Source organism: Callithrix jacchus, chromosome 20, assembly GCF_049354715.1.
Source record: "Callithrix jacchus isolate 240 chromosome 20, calJac240_pri, whole genome shotgun sequence".
In the NCBI taxonomy this organism is placed as follows: Eukaryota; Metazoa; Chordata; class Mammalia; order Primates; family Cebidae; genus Callithrix; species Callithrix jacchus.
The window spans coordinates 31,088,803-31,109,994 of NC_133521.1; the positions used below are offsets into that span (position 1 = coordinate 31,088,803).

A 21,192-nucleotide genomic window follows, 5' to 3' on the forward strand; every position below is an offset into this window, starting at 1 on the left:
AGCCAGTCGAACACACGCCTTCTTCTCTCCATCAGCCGAATCACGGTGTCGACCTTGGCCACATCAGTGTCATAGAGCTTCTTCACAGCCTGATAGAGCCGGCGCTTGTTGGCTTTAACATCCACAGTGAACACAAGTGTGTTGTTGTCTTCTGTCTTCTTCATGACTCAGTGGTCAGCAGAAACTCGATATCATAGTGGTCAAGTTTGTTTCTCCTGGGGGCGCTCTTCCGAGGATATCTGGGCTGCCTCCAGAGTCGCAGTGTCTTGGGCCGCTGGAAGGTGGGCGATGTGCAGATCTTCTCTTTTTTTGTGGCTGTGGACACCTTTTTTTTTTTTTTCTTTTGAGACGGAGTTTCGCTCTTGTTACCCAGACTGGAGTGCAATGGCGCAATCTCGGCTCACCGCAACCTCCGCCTCCTGGGTTCAAACAATTCTCCTGCCTCAGCCTCCAAAGTAGTTGGGATTACAGATGCACGCCACCATGCCCAGCTAATTTTTGTATTTTTAGTAGAGACGGGGTTTCACCATGTTGACCAGGATGGTCTCAGTCTCTTGACCTCATGATCCACCCGCCTCGGCCTCCCAAAGTGCTGGGATTACAGGCGTGAGCCACCGCGCCCGGCCTGTGAACACCTTTCAACACTGCCATCTTGGCCTTTAAAGCCTTTGCTTTGGCTTCAGCTTTAGGAGGGGCAGGAGCTTCCTTCTTTGCTTTCGGCACCATCTTGTGAAAAGCATTCACATTTTTAAATCTAACGGCCAGTTCTTTCTTGAACTATAGGGAGCATTTGACACCATAAACCCATTCCTCCTCCTGGAAACACTTCCTTCACTTGGATTCAGCACAGCACTCTCCTGGGTTCCCGCCTACTCACCAGCTTCTTTCTCTTCATCTTCTAATTTTTTTTTTTCTTCTGAGACAGAGTCTCGCTCTGTCACCCAAGCTGGAGTGCAGTGGCACGATCTCGGCTCACTGCAACCTCTGCCTCCCAGATTCAAGCAATTCTCCTGCCTCAGCCTTCTGAATAGCTGTAATTACAGGCACCAACTGCCATGCCCAGCTAATTTTTGTGTTTTTAGTAGAGACAGGGTTCACCATGTTGGCCAGGCTGGTCTCAAACTCCTGACCTCAGGTGATCCACTCACCTTGGCCTCCTAAAGTGCTGGGATTACAGGCATGAGCCACCATGCCCAACCTTCTGATTCTTCTTAACATTGGAGTTTGTCAATCATGAACTAGTCCTTAGATTCCTTCTTTCTTCTAAATATAATCACTTCTTGTTGATTTTACCCAGTTTCTTGGTCTTAAAAAAAAACAGGTTGAACATAGTGGCTCATGTCTGTAACCCTGGCACTTTGGGAGGCCAAGGCAGGAGGAATGCTTGTGCCAAGGAGTTCAAGACCAGCCTGGGCAATGTAGTGAGACCCCCATCTCTACAAAACAACAACAGCAACAACAACAATGAAATTGCTCTGCTGACAATTTCCAAATCTTTATCTCCAGCCTGGACTCCTCCCTTGAACTCCAGATTTGTAAATTCTACTTCCTGCTTGACTAATAGGCATATCAAATTCAACATGTATGAAACAAGCTCCTGATCTCTCCCTGAAGCCTTCTCCTCCCTAAGTCAACCCCACATCAGTAAAGGGCATCTCCATTCTGCTCATTGCTCAGGTTGAAAACTTGGGTGTCATTCTTGAACCTTCTTCCACCTACACCCAAGATACCATACAGCACTAAATGTATTGGCTCTTCCAAGTACAACTGGAATATATCCACTTCTCACCATCCCCAGTGCTACCAGTGCCACCCAAGCCACTGTCATCCCCCACCTGGTCTAATGCAAGTGTCTTCTAATTAATCTCTTCCTCTGTCACCTCCAAGCATCTAGAGCAGTTCTGTTAAAGCATAGATCAGGTCGGGTCACTCTACCCAAAACACTCATAAGTCCTCCTTTTCAATTAAAAAAAAATTTTTCTACCATGACTCCAGGGCCCTGCATGCTGTTCCCTTTTCCTTTATCTCCCCCTCACTCACTTCACATTTGCCACACTGGCCTCCCTGCCTTTTGTCAAAACCAGGAGCTTTGTAACTGGCATTTCCTCTGCCAGTTACACTCTGGCTCACTCAGGCCCTTCCCCAGATCTCCCCTACTTCATTCTTGTTCTGTAATCAAATTCATATGCTCAGTTACACCTTTCCTGATCACCCTGTGTAAAAACTCAAACCCACTCCCAGTCTGGCACCCACTCTGCTTTGTCTTTCCCCTTGGCACTTATTTCTACCCTGCACACTCTATACTCCACTGTGTGCATGTGTCTCCCCACTAGAATCTCAGCTCAAGGGCAGAGATTTTTGTTATTTTGTTCATTGCTGTATCTCCACCACCAAGAACCATGCCTAACACATAGAAGGTACCCATAAGTATGTGCTGAGTGAATGAAAGGAAAATAAACAGATCCATTGAAACTCATGATGGGAAGCACTGGTAAAATCAGTCTTCCAGTGTGGCGCTTCCTCAAGGACCTAGAAATAGAAATTCCATTTGACCCAGCCCCAAAGAATTACAATTCATTCTATTATAAGGACACCTGCACACATATGTTCATAGTGGCACTGTTTATAATAGCAAAGACCTGGAACCAGCCCAAATGCCCATCGATGATAGACTGGACAAGGAAAATGTGGCACATATACACCATGGAATACTATGAAGCCATAAAAAATGCTGAGTTTTGTCCTTTGTAGGGACTGGAATCTGGAAACCATCATACTCAGCAAACTGACACAAGAACAGAAAATCAAACACCGCATGTTCTCACTCATAGGCAGATGATGAACAATGAGAACATATGGACACAGGGAGGGGAGCATCATACACTGGAGTCTGTTGGGGGGGCCAAGGGAGGGACAGCGGGGGGCCAGGAACGTCAGGGAGGGATAACATGGGGAGAAATGCCAGATGTAGGTGACGGGGGGATGGAGGCAGCAAACCATATTGCCATGTGTGTACCTATGCAACAATCTGCATGATCTGCACATGTACCCCAGAACGTAAAGTACAATAAAAATTAAAATAAAATAAAATAAATCAGTCTTCCCCAGCACAGATTCTTTACCTCTGGCCCCGGAGACAGACCAAGGGGACATGCCGTGGAAGATGAGGTGCCTGTTTCTTCCAGGTGGTGAATTTCACGTGCCAGGTGCGGTCCAAGCACACACAGACCATCCTGCTGTCAAACCGCACCAACCAGACCTGGAATCTGCATCCCATCTTTGAGGGTGAGCACTGGGAGGGACCTGAGTTCATCACCCTGGAGCCCCACCAGCAAAACAAGCCCTATGAGATCACCTACAGGCCCTGCACCATGAACTTGGAGAACCGCAAGCACCAGGTAGGCTGAGGCCTCCCCACTGGTTTCCTGGCATAGTTGAAGGTGGCGCTGTATGAATGAGGTTAAAAGACACTTTGGGGCCAGGCACGGTGGCTCACACCTGTAATCCCAGTACTTTGGGAGGCTGAGACGGGTAGATCGTCTTAGGTCAGCAGTTCAAGACCAACCTGGCCAACTGGCAAAACCCCATCTCTACTAAAAATACAAAAATTAGCCAGGCGTGGTGGCACACACCTGTAATCCTAGCTACTTGGGAGGCTGAGACAGGAGAATGGCTTGAACCTGGGAGGCAGAAGTTGCAGTAAGCCAAGATTGTACCATTGCACTCCAGCCTGGACAACAGAGTGAGACTTCATCTCAAAAAAAAAAAAGAAAATACATTTTGGAAGCTGAGAGTTCAGAGAATGTTGGATGGGGAGCACCCAGATCATGTTGGAATCGTGAGGAACTGTACAGATTATCAAGCTGTGGCTTCCTTTTTTCATGTATAGGGGATTCTCATAGAGCCAGGGGCTCAGTTCTAAAATGCAGTCCAGACCAAGCATCAAGTAATTAATGTTTCACTTAATTGCATAAATAACATAATGGTGACAGTAACAAAAAGAAAAGTGGCCACAATCTTTCACCCTATTAAAAAATGAGCTTTTTTCTTCTATCTTCACTACCAGTCCTTACTCAGATGCAGCCATAACTGCCATCATAATGTACCCGGTTTTGCATTGTTTCTTTTCACTTTACAATATGTCACTAGCATTTTTCTATTTTACTACGCAGTCTTTGTGATCATTATTTTTACTAACTGCCTAATATTTCACTGAATGAAGTTCCACAATTTGTTTAACATTCCCGTTTGTTGAATCTTTATCGACAAATTTTCATCGACATTATAGGTGGTTCTCATAAATACGCACAACTTTTTCCTATGGAGGGATTGTTCTTCAGTAAGTTCTCTGGGATGGGATTCCTGGCTCAGATACATACGAACGTTACCTGTCTCCTGAAATATACCACCATCTCCTGAAAGATGCTTTCCAAAGAATTACGTTTATTTGCGGAGCCTCCATTGTCCTCCCTTAATCCTGAGTCTCTACATGCCGGATAGGTACCTAATAAAAAATGCTGTGTGTCATTCTGATCTCATCCTTATTCTCCTTAGGGCACCCTCTTCTTCCCCCTCCCAGATGGGACTGGCTGGCTGTATGCTCTGCACGGGACTGCTGAGCTCCCCAAAGCTGTAGCCAATATCTACCGTGAAGTACCATGTAAGACCCCCTACACTGAACTCCTGCCAATTACCAACTGGCTAAGCAAGCCCCAGAGGTAAGGGGATGGGGCAAGGGGTCTGGGTGGAGAGATGGAAGAAGGACTTCCACCATCTAGCCCAGTCATTCCCCTACTTAGGGCCTCTAAAGGATGTGGAGGGGCTCGAGGAGTCAGAGACAGAGTTCCCTGATGTTACCAGGCATTTCCTGAACACTAATCCTCTAGAGAGATTCTCCTTTCTGTGCTGTTAGTTACTTGTAAGTCCCCTAGAACAAGGCCTGGCACAAAATAAGCATTTGATAGATGTTAGCTGTTATCATTATCATAACGATAATCATCACTGTGATTACTGAGTCCTCTGTCTTATCACCTAAGCCACTGGCCAGAGAAGCAAGTCCTTGGATCTTGTCCTTACAATAGGAACAGAGTGGAAATCAGGCACCAGGAGAGCTCAAGGCCAGTGAGCATGGTCCCCTTCTTTTACAGAGAAGGAACTCAAGACTGGGCGACAAAGCACAAAGTACTGAAGGCTATCTGCTTAGCATAGTGGGTAAAGGCCCGACCTAAATTTGAATCCTGGTTCCGCCAATATCCAGTCATGTTACCTGAGCATCTTATCTTCCTTCTCTTGGCCTCTGTTTAGTGACATGGTGATGACAGTGCTATGTATTAATACCTCCTACAGATACTGCAAGGATTAATGCCTGTAACACACAGAGCACTGACTCAGTCCCTAGCACATAATAGGTGGTCAGTAATGGCAGTTCCCATTATTGTTAGTGACAGAGTAAAGACTAGAACGCTGAACCCTTGCACTTCCCATAAAATCAATACAGCTAGCAGTCTTTCCTCTTTCCTTTGGGTTAATGGTCTCATTTCCTCTCCCCTCTTGTATTCTCCTATGCTGCCCCAGATTCAGGGTCATCGTGGAAATACTGAAACCGGAGAAGCCAGACCTAAGCGTTACTATGAAGGGCCTTGATTACATTGATGTACTGTCTGGCTCTAAGAAAGACTACAAGCTGAACTTCTTTTCCTACAAGGAGGGAATGTACACTGCAAAGGTATCTACATGGCAAAGGCACACCCTGGAACTCAGGACATTTACCCTGAGTTTGATCCTAGTGTTAGCAAGTAAAGATGGCCGCCCGCAGTCACTGCTCCAAGACATCACAGAATCTCTTACACAAGAGTTGTTTCACCTCATTCATTTAGTGGTTTAACAAAGATCTATTTAGCACCTATGCCTTTAACAAGTATCTATTCAGCACACACTGATTTCCGGTAACACATCCGTGACCTGAATAGGCACAATCTCTGTTCTCGTGGAACACACAGTCTAGTGGAGAGAGATGGACATTATTCAAATAATTGCACTGTGGATGTATAATTACAAAATGAGATAAGTGCTTTGAAGAAAAGGAGCATGTGTGGATCTGTAGCTCATGGGGGGGGCAGGGTTGAAGATAACATTTGGGAATTTTTCACTTATAGATAGTATTTGAAGGTATGTGGGATGGAATCACCAGGGGAAACCCTTCAAAGTAAAATAAAGAAAGTACCTAGGAACACAGAGAGAAAGAGAGAGAGAGAGAGAGAGGAAGAGGGAGGGAGATGGGGAGGGGGAGGGGGAGGGGGCAGAGGGAAGGGGGAGGCTGCCAAGACACATCCAGCAGTGTGAGATCTCCTTTTCTACAATAACTGAGTAGGCTGTTCTAATCACATCTATTCGGATCAGCATTCACAGACGGACAAGATTTTAAGAGAATCTCAAAATTAAGAAATCATGAAACATCTTTTAAAAAGTTACCGTAAAATAGAAACATCAACTCAATAAATCAGAACCTCTGAAAGGAAAGAGTTATTAAAACCAACAGAAAACTTTAGGTGAATATTATTCATATCCCCAAAGGGAGAAAATCACACCCATGAAATAAGGATAAGCTATTGTGAAAAAGAATCAATTAGAGACTCTAGAAATGAAAAATAGAATATTTAGAATAGAAAACCATAGAGGAAGGATGGACTTTATAACAGAGATTCCTAATAAGTTAGAAGATGGAGCTGAGTAGTATCGCCAGACCTTAGCCCATGAGGACAAAGAAATGAAATGAAATGAAATAATAACAAGCATCAGCAAAGATATGGAGACATTGGGACCCTCATACACTGCTGGTAGGGGTATGATATGGTACAGCTGCCCTGGAAGACAGTCTGGCAGTGCCTCAAATGGTTAAACATAGAGTGACCATATGATTCATCAACTTAACTCCTAGGTAATACCCTAGAGAAATAAAAAACATATGTGCACCCAAAAATCTGTATAACAAATATTCATAGCAACATTATTTCTATGAGCCAAAAAGTAGGGACAACCCAAATTTTCGTGAACTGTTCAGTGTGTAAGTAGAATGGAATTTGGCAATAAAAAGAAATGGAAATAAAATATTGATACATGCTGTAAAACATTATGCGAAGTGAAAGAGGCCAGTAACAAATGTATACTTTGAAATGTAAGTGAATGTATGCTTTGAAAAATGTAGGCAAAAGAAGCCATTCACATACTATATGATTCCAGGTGTATGAAATTTGAAGAGTAAGCAAATCTACAGAAATAGAAAGTCGATGAGTGGTACTTAGGGATGGAGGGAATGGGTTGGGGAAAAGAGGAGTCATAATGGTTACAGGGTTTTAGGAATAATGAAAATGTTCTAAAGTTTACTGTAGAGATGGCTATGCTGCCTTGTTAATATACTACAAACCGCTAAATAGAACACTTTAAATGGAGGATTGTATGATATATGAGTCATATCTCAATAAAGCTGTTAAAAAAAAGAATGAAAGGAAATATGAGACAATATATAAATCAAGAAGTTCTAATATCTATGTAATAGGAGCTCCTGAAATAGTAACAAGATACTAGAAGGAAGAAAATATTCAACAAAATAATTGGAGAAATATTTCCAGAGCTTTTTAAGATCGAGTCTTCTAATCGAGCGGGTCCACCAAGTTGTCACACAGGGTGGATGAGAGAAATACTCACATCTGAACACATCAGAGCAAAGTTTGAGAAAACCGGATGAAAAAGAAAGTCCTAAATGATTCTAAAGGAAATAATAATCACAGTAGCATCAGACTTCTTGTGGCAACACTAAATACAAGAAGATAATGGTATAAGCTACCCAAATTTCTGAGTGAGAAGGATTATCAATCTAGAACTCTTTTTCCAGACAAAACTCTTATGACAGCAAAACATGGACTTGCAAGGACTCAAAGTAACTGACCAGGGCCAGGCACGGTGGCTCACACCTGTGATCCCAGCAATTTGGGAGGCCGAGGTGGGCTGGCACGTGCCTATAGTCCCAGCTACTCAGGAGGCTGAGGTAGGAGAATTGATTGAGCCCAGGAAATTGAGGCTGCAGTAAGCCAAGATGACACCACTGCACTCCACCTGGGCAACAAAACAAGACCCTGTCTCAAAAAAAAAAAAAAAAAAAAAACCTAACCCACCTATTATGCACAAACTCCATCTGAAAATAAATATTATAAAATTAAAAGTTTTTAAATTAGCAAAGCTTAAAAAATAAGTAAGTGAGTCATGTGCTATGGCTCACACCTGTAATTCTAGCACCTTGGGAGGCTGAGGTGGGTGGATCACTTGAAGTTAGGAGTTCAAGACTAGCCTAGCCAACATGGGGGTTTCACTACTCTCTACTAAATTTTTTACTCTCTACTAAAAATACAAAAATTAGCTGGGCATGGTGGTGCATGCCTGTAGTCCCAGCTCCTTGAGAGTCTGAGGCAGGAGAATCAGTTGAACCCGGGAGGCAGAGGTTGCAGTGAGCTAAGATCACATCACTGCACTCCATCCAGCCTGGGCAACAGAGTGAGACCCTGTCTCAAAAAAAAAAAAAAAAAAAAAAAAGTGAATCAAAGAGGAAAGTACAAGAATATAGTAAGCAAAGAATCAAAATTAAATTGATAAGTAATTTTAAATAATTGTTAAAAGACAATCTACCATAAATATTCATATGACCTGAACATAGGAAATAGCAAGGGGAAGAATAAAACAAGGCAATGACAAACATGCTCAATCTGGAGGAACAGAATGGGGGAAATAAGAGAAGTTTTTTCATTCAGATAGGAAGAGAATAGAGATATTCATAAACTGTAGATGTAAACAAAAAAACAAGTAAAGATTTGTATTAAAATATAAGACTTTGGGGTAAAAATGACAGAGTGAACCCAGATCACCAGTCTCCTTATAGTAATACATATTGAAATTTAAAATAACAACAAAGTTTTTTAAAGAATAAAAAGCATTTCTGCTTCTGGTTATAATGATTATAATACTTTATTTTATACTCCTCCCACTATTAAAAAAAAAACACATAAAACTCAACAAAATCTCTGAGGCAACTTTTCTCAGGCATTGGACAACAGGCAACACAATACTGTAATCTTCCAAAGGGAAGGAAAACTCATGACATGAATCCTCACAATTATCCTGGTTCTTTGCCTAGGGACAATTTCCTGACTGCAATGTAGTGAGTTAGAGTCTAAGCAAAGCAAAGCAGCCTTCAAAGAGCTGAGGAGGCATAAATCAGAGTTTAGGGCAGTTAAAAAAGTCTGGTCTCTACAGTGTAGGACACCAGAAGAAGGGAGCAGTGCATGAGTGAAGAGGACAGGTCAGAAGACAGCATGAGGTTCCCCTCACTATCTTTGGCTAAGAGTTGGAATCCACATGCACAGGGTGAGACAACATGAGATTTTCCAGGGAGGAGCTGTGTAAATCAGTGCTGGGGAACATTGGCGGTCTGGCCCAGCCAGAGGAAAGACATTACATTAATACCTCATTAAAATCGTGAGAACCCAGCTGAAATACTAGAAAGGCCAGGAGAAAGGGTTAGGAGAAAGGGCCATTCCCTTAGTATAAGGCCTTCTCTTTACCAGCCCTTAAAAAAAGCCTAAAACTAAGCACCTACAAGATCTACAGGGAGGACAGAATCTGGAGATTGAATCCCACCAAGTCAGAAGGTCCTGATCAACACCTTGAGCTTTACACAGATGTGCTCTAACAAAGCATAAAACTAAACCCACACAAATTTAAATCAGTAATTGAACTACCTCCTAGAGCAAAATCAACGCTCTTAAAAGGAAGACAACAGAATCCAGAATCTCTACAATGATCATCAGCATTGTCCAGTACACAAACAAAAATTACTAGACCTGTGGAGAAGCAGGAAAATGTGATCTATAGTCAAGAAAAAAAAGCCATCAATGGAAACTGACTCCAAGATGGGCCAGATGTTGGATTTAGCAGGCAAAGACTTCACAGCAACTGTTAGAACATTACATTCTCCAAGAAGAAGAGAATGAGAATGAGGCAGAAAATTAAATTACAGGCATACCTCAGAGATATTGTGGGTTCAGTTCCAGGCCACCATGACAAAGCAAATACTACAGTAAAGTGAGTCACAATTTTTTTCCTGGGAAATATAAAAGTTATATTGATACTATACTGTCATCTATTAATTGTGCAATAACATTAGGTCTTTAAAAGTAATGTATATACCTGAATTATAAATTACTTTATTGCTAAAAAAAAAATCATCTGAGCCTTCAGAGAGTCATAATCTTTTTGGTGGTAAAGCATCTTGCCTTGATGTTGATGGCTGCTGACTGATCAGGGTGGCAGTTACTGAAGGTGGGGATGACTGTGGCCATTTCCTAAATTAGACAACAATGAAATTTGCCATATCAATTGACTCTTTCTTTCATGAAAAATTACTCTGTAACATGTGACACTGTTTGAAAGCATTTTACTCACAAGAGAACTTCTTTCAAAATTAAAGTCAGTCCTCTAAAATCCTGCCTCTGCTTTATCAACTAAGTTTATGAATATTCTAAATTCTTTGTGATCACTTCAACAATGTTCATGGCATCTTCACCATGAGTAAATCCCACCTTGAGAAAGCTCTTCCTTTGCTCATCCATAAGAAGCAACTCCTCATTCAAGTTTTATAATGAGACTGTAGCAATTCGGTTATATCTTTGAGCTCCATTTCCATTGTCGTTCTCTTGCTATTTCCACTACATCTACAGTTACTTCCTCTACTTTTCAAGTTACTGAAGTCTTGAACTTCTCAAAGTCATACATGAGGGTTTGACCTTCTCCAGTGAATCACAGATGTTCTTAATGGCATGTATAATAGCAAATCCTTTCCAGAAGGTTTTCAGTTTACTTTGCCCAGACCCATCAGAATAATAATTATCTATGGCAGCTACTGCCTTATGAAATGTATTTCTTAAATAGCAAGACTTGAAAGTCAAAATGACTCCTTGATTTTTGGGGTGCAGAAAGGATGTTGTGTTAGCAGGCATGAAAACAACATTCACCTCCTGCATAATTCCATCAGAGCTCCTGGGTGACCAGATGCATTATCAAAGGGAAGTAATACTTTGAAAGGAATCTATTTTCTGAGCAGTAGGTCTCAAGAGTGGGCTTAAAATATTCAGTAAACCACACTGTAATCAGAATCAGTTGTGCTGTCATCCAGGATTTGTTGTTCCATTTCAAGAGCATAGGCAGAGTAGATTTGACATAATTCTTAAAAGCCTTAAGATTTTCAGAATAGTCAATGAGCATTGGCTTCAACTGAAAGTTGCCAGGTTCATTAGCCCCTAACAAGAGTCAGCATGTCCTTTAAAACTTTGAAGCTAGGCATTGACTTCTCTTCTCTAGCTAAGAAAGTCCTAAATTACATCTTCTTCCAATAGAAAGCTGGCTTATCAACATTGAAAATCTTTTGTTTAATGTAGCTACCTTTAACAATTATCTTAGCTAAATCTTTTGGATAACTTACTGCAGTGTCTACATCAACATCTGCTGCTTCACATTATAGTTTTATGTTATGAAGACAGCTTCTTTACTTAAACCTTATGAACCAATATTCAGACTTCTACAGTTTCCTTACTTCTTCAGCCTTGATAGAATTGAAGAGAGTTATGTCCTTGTTCTGGATTAGGCTTTGGCTTAAGGGAATGCTATAGCTCCTTTGATTTTCTATCCAGACCACTAAAGATTTCTCCGTATCAGCAATAACTCTTATTATTTGTGAGTTCACTGGAATAGCTCTTTTAATTTTTTTAAAAAACTTTTCCTTTGCATTTTTAATTTGGCTAAATGTTTGGTGCAAGAGGCCTAGCTTTCTGCCTATCTAAGGTTTTGACATGTCTTCCTCACTAAGCTTAATCATTTCTAGCTTTTGGTTTAAAGTGAGAGCCATATGATGCTTCCTTTCACTTTAACTTAGATGTTGTTATAGGGTTATTATTTGCCTAAATTCAATGTTGTTATGTCTCAAGGAATAGGGGGGCCCAAGGAGAGGGATAGAGATGAGGGAATAGGCAGGGAGTGGAGTAGTCAGAACACACACAACATTTACTGATCAAGTTCACTGTCTTATATGGCACAGTTCATGGCACCCCTAAACAATTACAATAGTAATATCTGTATTAGTCTGTTTTCACACTGCTATAAAACATACCCAAGACTGGATAATTTCTAAAGAAAAGAGGTTTAATTAACTCACAGTTCCACAGGGCTGGGGAGGCCTCAGGAAACTTATAGTCATGACAAAAGGGGAAGAGGCACATCTCACATGGTGGCAGGTGACAGAGAGTGGTGAGCAAACAGGAAAGAGCCCCTTATAAAGTCATCAGATCTCGTGAGATCTCACTATCATGAGAACAGCATGGGGCAAATCACCCCCATGATCCAATTACCTCCCACCAGTTCTCTCCCTTGACATGTGGGGATTACAATTCAAGGTGAGATTTGGGTGGGGACACAAAGCCAAACTATATCAACATCCAAAATCACTAATCATAGATCATCATAACAGATACCAAAATAATGAAACAACCAGGCATGGTGGCTCATGTCCATAATCCCAACACTTTGAGAGACCAAGGCAGGAGAATTGCTTGAAGTCAAGAATGGGAAACACAGCCAGACCCCATCTTTATGAAAAATAAAAATAATGGAAATTTTTCAGATATTACCAAAATGTGATGCAGAGACACAAAGTGAGCACATGCTGTTGGAAAAATGGTGCTAATAGACTTGCTCAACACAGGTTGTCACAAACCTTCAATTTATATGTTTAAAAAAAATCAATATCTGCGATGTACAATAAAGTGAAGTGCAATCAATGGAGATGTGGCTGTATTTGAAAAAAATAAGTACTGAAATTTTCCTAATTTGACTTTTTTTTAACTATAGATGCAAGAAACTTGGCAAACTTTAAGCAGGAGAAATACAAATAAAACTATGCCTATACACATCAGGCATAGTTTCATTTTCAAACTGCCAAAAAGCAAAGATAAAGAGAAAAGCTTAAAGCAACCAGAGGAAGAAAAGACATATTACAGAAAGAGGAACAGCGATAACAACGACTCTCCTAGGTTTCTGGCTTCTCCTAGGCAAGAGTGGAAGCTATCTGTAAAGTGCTGAAAGGAAAGGAAACGGTTCATCCAAAACTATCCACTGAAAATGTCCTTTAAAACTGAGAATGAAGTGGACATTTGCATATAAAAGAACCTGTGAGCGTTTGTTGCCAGTAGATTTACATTACTGCATAACGTGTGAATATCTTCCTCAGTCTGAAGGGAAATGATATCAGGTGGGAACTTCAGTCTGCAAGAAGAAAAGAGGAGCTCTAGAAACGTTAAATACCTAGGGAAATACAAACTGTATATTTGGAGGTAAAAGACAACTGACAGTTTATAACATATAATACCATTCTAAGTGGATATTCTTATGTATGTAGAAGTAAAAGGCATGACAATAAAAGCACCAAAGATGGGGTGGGCAGGCGAAAAAAGTGATTCTTATTACCAGTGTGAGGTAGGAACCAGGAAGCATCCATTGTCAAGTGGGAAGTGATAAAATATTAACCTTTGATAAATACTGATAAGGATTCGTTGTTAGCTCTAGAGGAACCACTAAAAATTGTTTTAAAGGCAGGGTGCAGTGGCTCACGCCTGTAATGCCAGCACTTTGGGACGCGGAGGCGGGCGATCACCTGAGGTCAGGAGCTGAAGACCAGCCTGGCCAACGTGGTGAAATCCCATCTCTACTAAAAATACAAAAAATTAGCCGGGCATAGTGGCGCATGCCTGTAATCCCAGCTACTTGGGAGGCTGAGGCTAGAGAATCACTTGAACCCAGGAGGTAGAGGCTGCAGTGAGCTGAGATTGCACCACTGCACTCCAGCCTGGGTGACAGAGTGAAACTCCATCCCCCCAAAAAAATTGTTTTAAAATATGAGTAAGAAGCCAGTAGAGGAAATAAAATATATTCCAAAAGATTACATATCAATCCAAAAGAAAATAGAAAGTAACAACAGAAAAATGAAAAGTAAAAGGGACAAGTGGAAAATAGGTAGCAAGGAAGCAGACTTCGGGCCAAACATATAAACAATCACTTTAAATGTTAGAAGCTCTTCAGGACACAAAGAAGTTGAAAGTGAAAGGCCAGACTATATATAGAACTATTATACCACCTAATAATAATGACATAAACAACCCAATGTATTAGAAAGGACAGACCACTTGAATAGATCCTATTTCACAAAAGTAGCTATGTGAACGATCAATAAAAACATGAGAAGATGCTGAACATTATCAGTCACCAGGGAAAAGAACTTAAAAAGGTAAACATTACAAGAAGTCAGTTGCAGGGGTGAAGGGACAGTACTGTGTAGTTACAAGTGCAAACTCTGGAGTCAGCCTACCCTGGGTTCAAACCTTGGTCCTGACACTACTTTGCATGGGACCTTAGGCAAGATACTTGACTTTGCTGAGCGGCAGTTCCCTTAATTAAAAAAAAAAAAAGGCCAGGCATAGTGGCTCACACCTGTAATCCCAGCCATTTGGGAGGCCGAGGCGGGTGGATCATGAGGTCAGGAGTTTGAGACCAGCCTGGCCAATATGGGGAAACCCCATCTCTACCAAAATTACAAAAATTAGCTGGGCCTGGTGGTGGGCACCTGTAATCCCAGCTACTTGAGGCAGGAGAATTGCTTGAACCTGGGAGGCAGAGGTTGCAGTGAGCTGAGATCGTGCTGCTGCACTCCAGCCTGGGTGACAAGAGTAAAAAAATTTTTAAAAAAGTGAAGTGACATAATAACAGTGCCTACGAATTGTGTGCATTAACTAATTATTTCTATTCCCTGGTACGCAGTAATCACTAATTAACTGTTAGATGCTATTGTTGTTATTAAACTATGGCAGCAGCAACAGGAATAGGTAGAAAGCCCATTGTGGTGGCTCACACCTATAATCCCGGTACTTTGAGAGGCCGACATGGACTGATCACTTGAGGTCAGGAGTTCAGGACCAGCCTGGCCAACATGGTGAAACCCCATCTCTACTAAAATACAAAAATTAGCCAGTAATGGTGGCAGGTGCCTGTAATCCCAGCTACTTGGGAGGCTGATGCAGGAGAATCACTTGAACCGGGAAGGTAGAGGTTGCAGTGAGCCGAGTCATGCCGTTGCACTCCAGCCTAGGCTACAGAGTGAGACCCACTCTCAAAAAAGAAAAAAGAAAAGAAAGAAAGCCCATTGTCACTTACCTCAGAAGTCTCACTTGTTTTCCAGAGATGGCCGGCTATTCCCACCAGGAAAGTGCTGGCACTGGACAGTCCTGCTCTAGCTTCTTCTTGAAAACGTGCAGAGGACCCTCGGCTCATCCCTGCTCTTCCCTCCTTCCTCCCTTTTTCCCGGTGAATGCAGGTGATCTTCCGAAACGAGATTACAAATGAGTTCCTGTACTACACGGTGAGTTTCAAGGTCATCTCTTCAGGCATCATCAGAACCATCGAGATGGTGACCCCCGTCCGGCAGATTGCATCAGCCTCCATCAAGCTGGAGAACCCTCTGCCCTACTTGGTGACCTTCTCCATGGAATGCCGGATACCGGACATCTCCCTCCCCTCCCAGTTTGTGGTGCCTCCCAACTCCGAGGTATGGCCCCTTGGCTGTCAGGGGCTCACTGAGAGCTGTGATAGTGGCCTCCACCCCTGAGACCTCTGGATCCACATTCTGCATCCTCAGAGGGTGGGCCGGCCCTGGCAGTGGTCAGGAAGGCAAGGAATGGGACCATCACCCTCATGTTCCTTTCCTTATTGATGAAGTCCTCACATGAGCTTGGGCATGTAGTTTGGAATTCTCTCTTATGAACCTTGTCCCTATGATTTGTTTGCTTGCTTTGTTCCAGCTAAAACTTTTTGTTTGTTTTTTGATAATTACAAAAATAGTGTAGAGTCCAGGCACGGTGGCTGATGCCTGTAATCCTACCACTTTGGGAGGCCAGGGAGGGCAGATCACTCGAGGTCAGGAGTTTGAGACCAGCCTGGCTAACATGGTGAAAACCTGTCTTTACTAAAAATACAAAAATTAGCTCACTAGTAGTGGCGGGTGCCTGTAATCCCAGCTACTCGGGAGGCTGAGGCAGAAGAATTGCTTGAACCCAGGAGGCAGAGGTTGCAGTGAGCCGAGATCGTGCCGCTGCACTCCAGCCTGGGCGACAGAGTGAGATTCTGTCTCAAAATAATAAAATAAAATAAAAGCAATATAGAATAGGTGTGGTGAAAGGAAAACAAGGCACTTAATGCATGCGCACAAGGATGTACTACTTCAGGAAGGAGCAGAGGAAAACTTTGACAGTGGTTAGGAGGGCGTGGCTGGAGTTAAAGAGTTGTGAACTGGTAGAGAAATGAACTTGCTTTAGATTCTTTTTATCAGGTTATCGCTCCAAATTCTCGCTGCCCAGATTCTATCAAATGTCTTCTGTTTCTCCACCTTCAGCCCACCCGATGAGTTCCTCACTCCAGGCCCCGCCGACTTCCTTCCTGTTCAGAATCTACAGTCCACTTTGTTCTTCAGAGCAAGTCTCCATGCCCTTTAATTTTGATCTTTTTAGTGTGAACTATAAAATCTATACTGAAAAGTCTATAAAACATATATATATATATTCCTGCAATGTGTTACAACGTGTATTTCAAACAAATAATTATGAAATAAATATCCTTGTACGCAAAACCCAGGCCAAGAACTATGAAATTGCCATCACTGCAGAAACCTTCAGCCACGTGCCCCTCCCCAATCACAACACCCTCCCTGTCTCACCCCTCAGAGTTACCAGTGTCCTTATTTTGTGATGATCATTTTTTGGTTGTTGTTTTTGAGCAACAAAATTTAGATTTGCCTGTTTTTGACCTTTCTGTGAGAGAAATCAGAGCACATGCTTTCTCTGACGTCTTCTTTCTTTTGCTCAATGTCGTGATTGTGATGCGCGTCCGTTCTGTTGCACGCAGCTGAGGTTCATTTATCTTTGCTGCTGTGGAATATACTTTTTTGTCTACTACTATTCAGTTCCTTTAATGGGTTATTGAACTGCTTAGATTTTCTGTTTCTTCCTGAGTCAGTAATAAGATCATGTTCATTTCCTCCATATATTAAAATGTTGGTATAAAGTTGTTAATATCTTATTACCTTTTTCATGTGACATCGCTTTTTCATTTCATCTCACTGTGTCTCCCAGTGGTATGATCATGCCTCACTGCAACTTCAACCTCCCCGGGCTCAGGTGATCTTCCCACCTCAGCCTCCCAAGTAGCTGGGATTACAGGTGCGCGTCACCACACCTGCCTAATTTTGATATATTTTTGTAGGCTCATTTTGAACCCCTGGGCTCAAGCAACCCACCCGCCTCAGCCTCCCAAAGTGTTGAGGCAGGTGGGTTGCTTGAGCCCAAGAGTTACAGGCCTAAGCCACTACTTCCAGCCGTATTTGGTTTTTTAATCCATCCTAGCAATCTTTACTTTTCACTGGAGCGTCTACATTACTTGTATTTAATAAATTGACCTGGTCAAGTTTACATACCCCCATGTGCTTTCTCATTATCCGGGTTGTTCTGTATTTGTTTTCTCCTTTGTTTTGTAAATTTCTCTTCCCCTCTTGTCTTCATTATTGTTCTGCTCATCATTCCCTCTTTTAAGGTAATAACTTTGTGTATAATTCTACCATCCTCCTTTTCCATTGTCATGCTAGATTTTTCCATACTCTTGGAAGGAGAAGGTAGCTCTATTGTAACTGCAAAATGTTGATTTTTTTTTTTCAAATACAGCCTTATGCTTTTAACATCTATTTTCTCTGCTCTCATTCCCATTTTTCTTTTCTGAGTTCTATTTTTCCTTTACCCCTAGTGTCTCTCAGTTGTGGTCAAATAGATTCTACTTTCTTAGATTTCTCTCAGTGCAGGAGTTTTATCCTAGAAAGGAGCTTCAGTCACTTGGCTTTGCGCATTCAAATGGCCTATACTGCCCCATAATTTCCAGTTCTATCACAACAGTTTTTGCAATTTCCCATAAACTGGAGTCTGAAATCATTCCTCTACTTTAGGCTGCTATTGTCAAATTGACCTGTTGGGTTTTCCAGGTTTTTGCCTGTTCATACAATGTCAGAGGAATAAAAGTTTCCCAGGTCGTATGAGATCCCTCAATTCAGAGATGATTCTGGGTTCTCGAGCTCTCAGGACTGATGATGATCCTTTGCCTTCCTTCCGCTTTTCCCATATAGTGGCTGATACTGTACCATCTACTGGTGTTTAGTAGTTTGGTCCTATCCGCTAGTATTCTGGGATTTGAGGGGTTACCTTTGCACTTAGTTTTGTTGTAAATGTCCATGCAGCCAGGTGCAGTGGCTCATGCTTGTAATCCCAGCACTTTGAGAGGCCGAGACAGGTGGATTGCCTGAGCTCAGAGCTCAAGACCAGCCTGAGCAACACAGTGAAACCTTGTCTCTGTTAAAATACAAAAAATTAGCCAGGTGTGGGCGGCATGTGTCTGTAGTCCCAGCTACTTGGGAGGCTGAAGCAGGAGAATTGCTTGAACCCAGGAGGCAGAGGTTACAGTGAGCCCAGATCACACCACTGCACTCCAGCATGGTAGACAGAGTGAGACTCCATCTCAAAAATAAATAAATGTTGACCATGTGTTCTTGCCGCTGTTAACCTAGTAGATCTGTGTGTTTTGTGGGGAGATTTGGGGAGATAACAAACTATGTTGCTGCAATCATCTTGCCCAGAGCCTGGACTTGCTTTTCACATGCTGTGAGCAAGAGTCAAGTTTTTTTTTTTTTTTCCCAAGTGGATATAAATTGTCTCATGCTGTTTTTACTTAAAAGGCCATCTTTTCCCCAACTGCTCTGCAGAACCACTTATGAAATAAATCAAGTTCATTTATGCATGAGTCTGTTCTAGCTTTTCTATGATATCATAATGATTTAATTTGTGAATTTGTACCAATATCATAGCATCCTAATTACTACCCACTTAGAGTAAGGTAAAGCAATCAATCATTCCAGCTTTATGTTGAGACTTACTAACCTCTTATCTTATTGTTCTGCCAGAATATTTTAGCTATCCTTGGCCCTTTACATTTCCATATCAATTTTGAAATCAGCTTGTCAAGTTCCTCCATAAAAAACAAAAAGAAAAGAAAAATAACCTGTTGGGCTTTTGATTGGGATTACATTGAACCTATAGATTGTTTTGAGAATATATCAGTTATTTGTTGACCCATCACAAATAAACCAAAACTTAGCAGCTTAAAATAACAAACGTTTACTGTCTGTGCAGTTTCTGAGGCTCGGGATTCAAGAGCAGCACCTTGGCTAGGCGGTTTGAGCTCAGGGTCTTGCAGGAGGTTGGAGTCAGGTTATCAGCCAGGACTCTAGTCATTTCGAGGCATGACTGGGGCTAGATTATCTGTTTCTAAATTCACTCATGTGGCTGCTGGGAAGGCCTTAGCTCCCTGCTGGCTGTTGGCTGGAGGCTTCAGTTCCTCAGCATTTGGGCCTCTCCCTAGAGCTGCTTTCAACATGGCAGCTTGCTTCCCCGAGGATGAGAGATCTAAGAGAAAGAGTGCACAAGAAGAGAAGCCACAGTCTTTCATCATTTAATCTCAGAAGTAACATGCCATCCTTTCTGCTGTATACCGGTGGTCACATAGGTCAGGCCCTGGCATCATGGAGAGGACTACAGGAAGGTGGGAATCCCCAGAGGTGGGGATCATTGAGGACCATTTTGAGCCTGTCTATTATAAGGAGGATTCATATCTTTACAACATTGAGATTTCCAATCCACGAGCAAATCTCCGCTTGTTTAAGGCCTTTTTAAGTTCTCTCAATAGCACTTTTTTGGTTTTCTATGTAGAGACTTTGTTCATCTTCTGCTAGGCTCATTTCTAGGTTTTATATATTTTTATGCTATTATAAATAGTATCTTTTTAAATTTTCATTCTCTATTTGTTGTAAGCAGATAGAAATATAATTGATTTTGTATCCAATCATCTTTTACAGTTCACTTATTTCCGGTTGGTTGGTTGGTTGGTTGGTTGGTTGGTTGGTTGGTTGGTTTCTTACTCTGTCACCCAGGCTGGAGTGCAGTGGCATGATCAGGCTCACTGCAACCTCCTCTTCCCAGGTTCAACTGATTCTCATGCCTCAATCTCCTGAGTAGCTGGGATTACAGGAGTGTGTCACCATGCATGGGTATTTTTGTATTTTTAGTAGAGACAGGGTTTCACCATGTTAGCCAGGCCAGTCTCGAACTCCTGGCCTCAAGTGATCCTCCTGCCTGGGCCTCCCAAAGTGCTGGGATTACAAGTGTGAGCTGCTGCATGTGGCTGTAATTAACTTATTTTGTATATTGACTTTGTATCCAGCTATCCGCTAAAATTCACTATGTTCAGGAGAAAGACTGGCATCCCATTTTTGTTTCTCCTGTTATTCTTGCTGAATTTTGTTATCAACTTTATGTTGATTAGAGTGGGTTCCCTCTTTGTTTTACATCTGAGAGAATCTGTGGAATATTGGCATTCCTTCATCCTTGATTATCTAGTATAATCTACAAGTAAAGCTTTAGGAACCTGGAATTTATTTAAGGATTTTTTTTTATTATTGATCACATTTCTCTAATGGTTATATTAATAGAACTATGTTGGTTTTCTATGTCTTCTTGGGTCTGTTTTTATAAGTTATGTTTGTTTATACATGTGTCTTTTATCTAGTTTTTGAATTGTGATAAAATTATCTAAATCCTTATACTATATCCTTTTTTGTTAAACATCTATAACATCAGTGATATTCTTTGTTCTGCTCTTTGTCTTTTTCTTGTATTTTATTGCGTTTTAGGTTTGGGGGTACATGTGAAGAACATGCAGGATTGTTGTGTAGGTGATATTTTTCTTTTCAAAAACGTTTTTTTAGAGATGTGGTCTCACTGTGTCTTACAGGCTGGAGTGCAGTGGTGTGATCATAGCTCACTGCAGCCTTAAACTCCTGCAATCAAGGGCTCCTTTGCCTCAGCCTCCTGAGTAGCTAGGACTACAGGCATGTGCTGCCACACTCAGCTAATGTTTTTAAATTATTTTGTAGAAACAGGCTCTCGCTATGCTGCC

General features: G+C 41.8%; 1 protein-coding gene across 19 annotated transcripts in view; it reads left to right on the top strand.

The window, feature by feature from the left end:
- HYDIN (HYDIN axonemal central pair apparatus protein) overlaps positions 1-21,192 on the top strand; it is a 516,394-nt gene that overhangs the window by 491,768 nt on the left and 3,434 nt on the right. For all 19 annotated transcript variants that reach the window (XM_078357699.1, XM_078357700.1, XM_035282169.3 and 16 more), the window contains 4 exons: positions 3,186-3,398; positions 4,555-4,718; positions 5,575-5,725; positions 15,464-15,694. In XM_078357699.1, the coding sequence (XP_078213825.1) occupies positions 3,186-3,398; positions 4,555-4,718; positions 5,575-5,725; positions 15,464-15,694 (759 nt within the window). The remainder of the gene's footprint in view (positions 1-3,185; positions 3,399-4,554; positions 4,719-5,574; positions 5,726-15,463; positions 15,695-21,192) is intronic.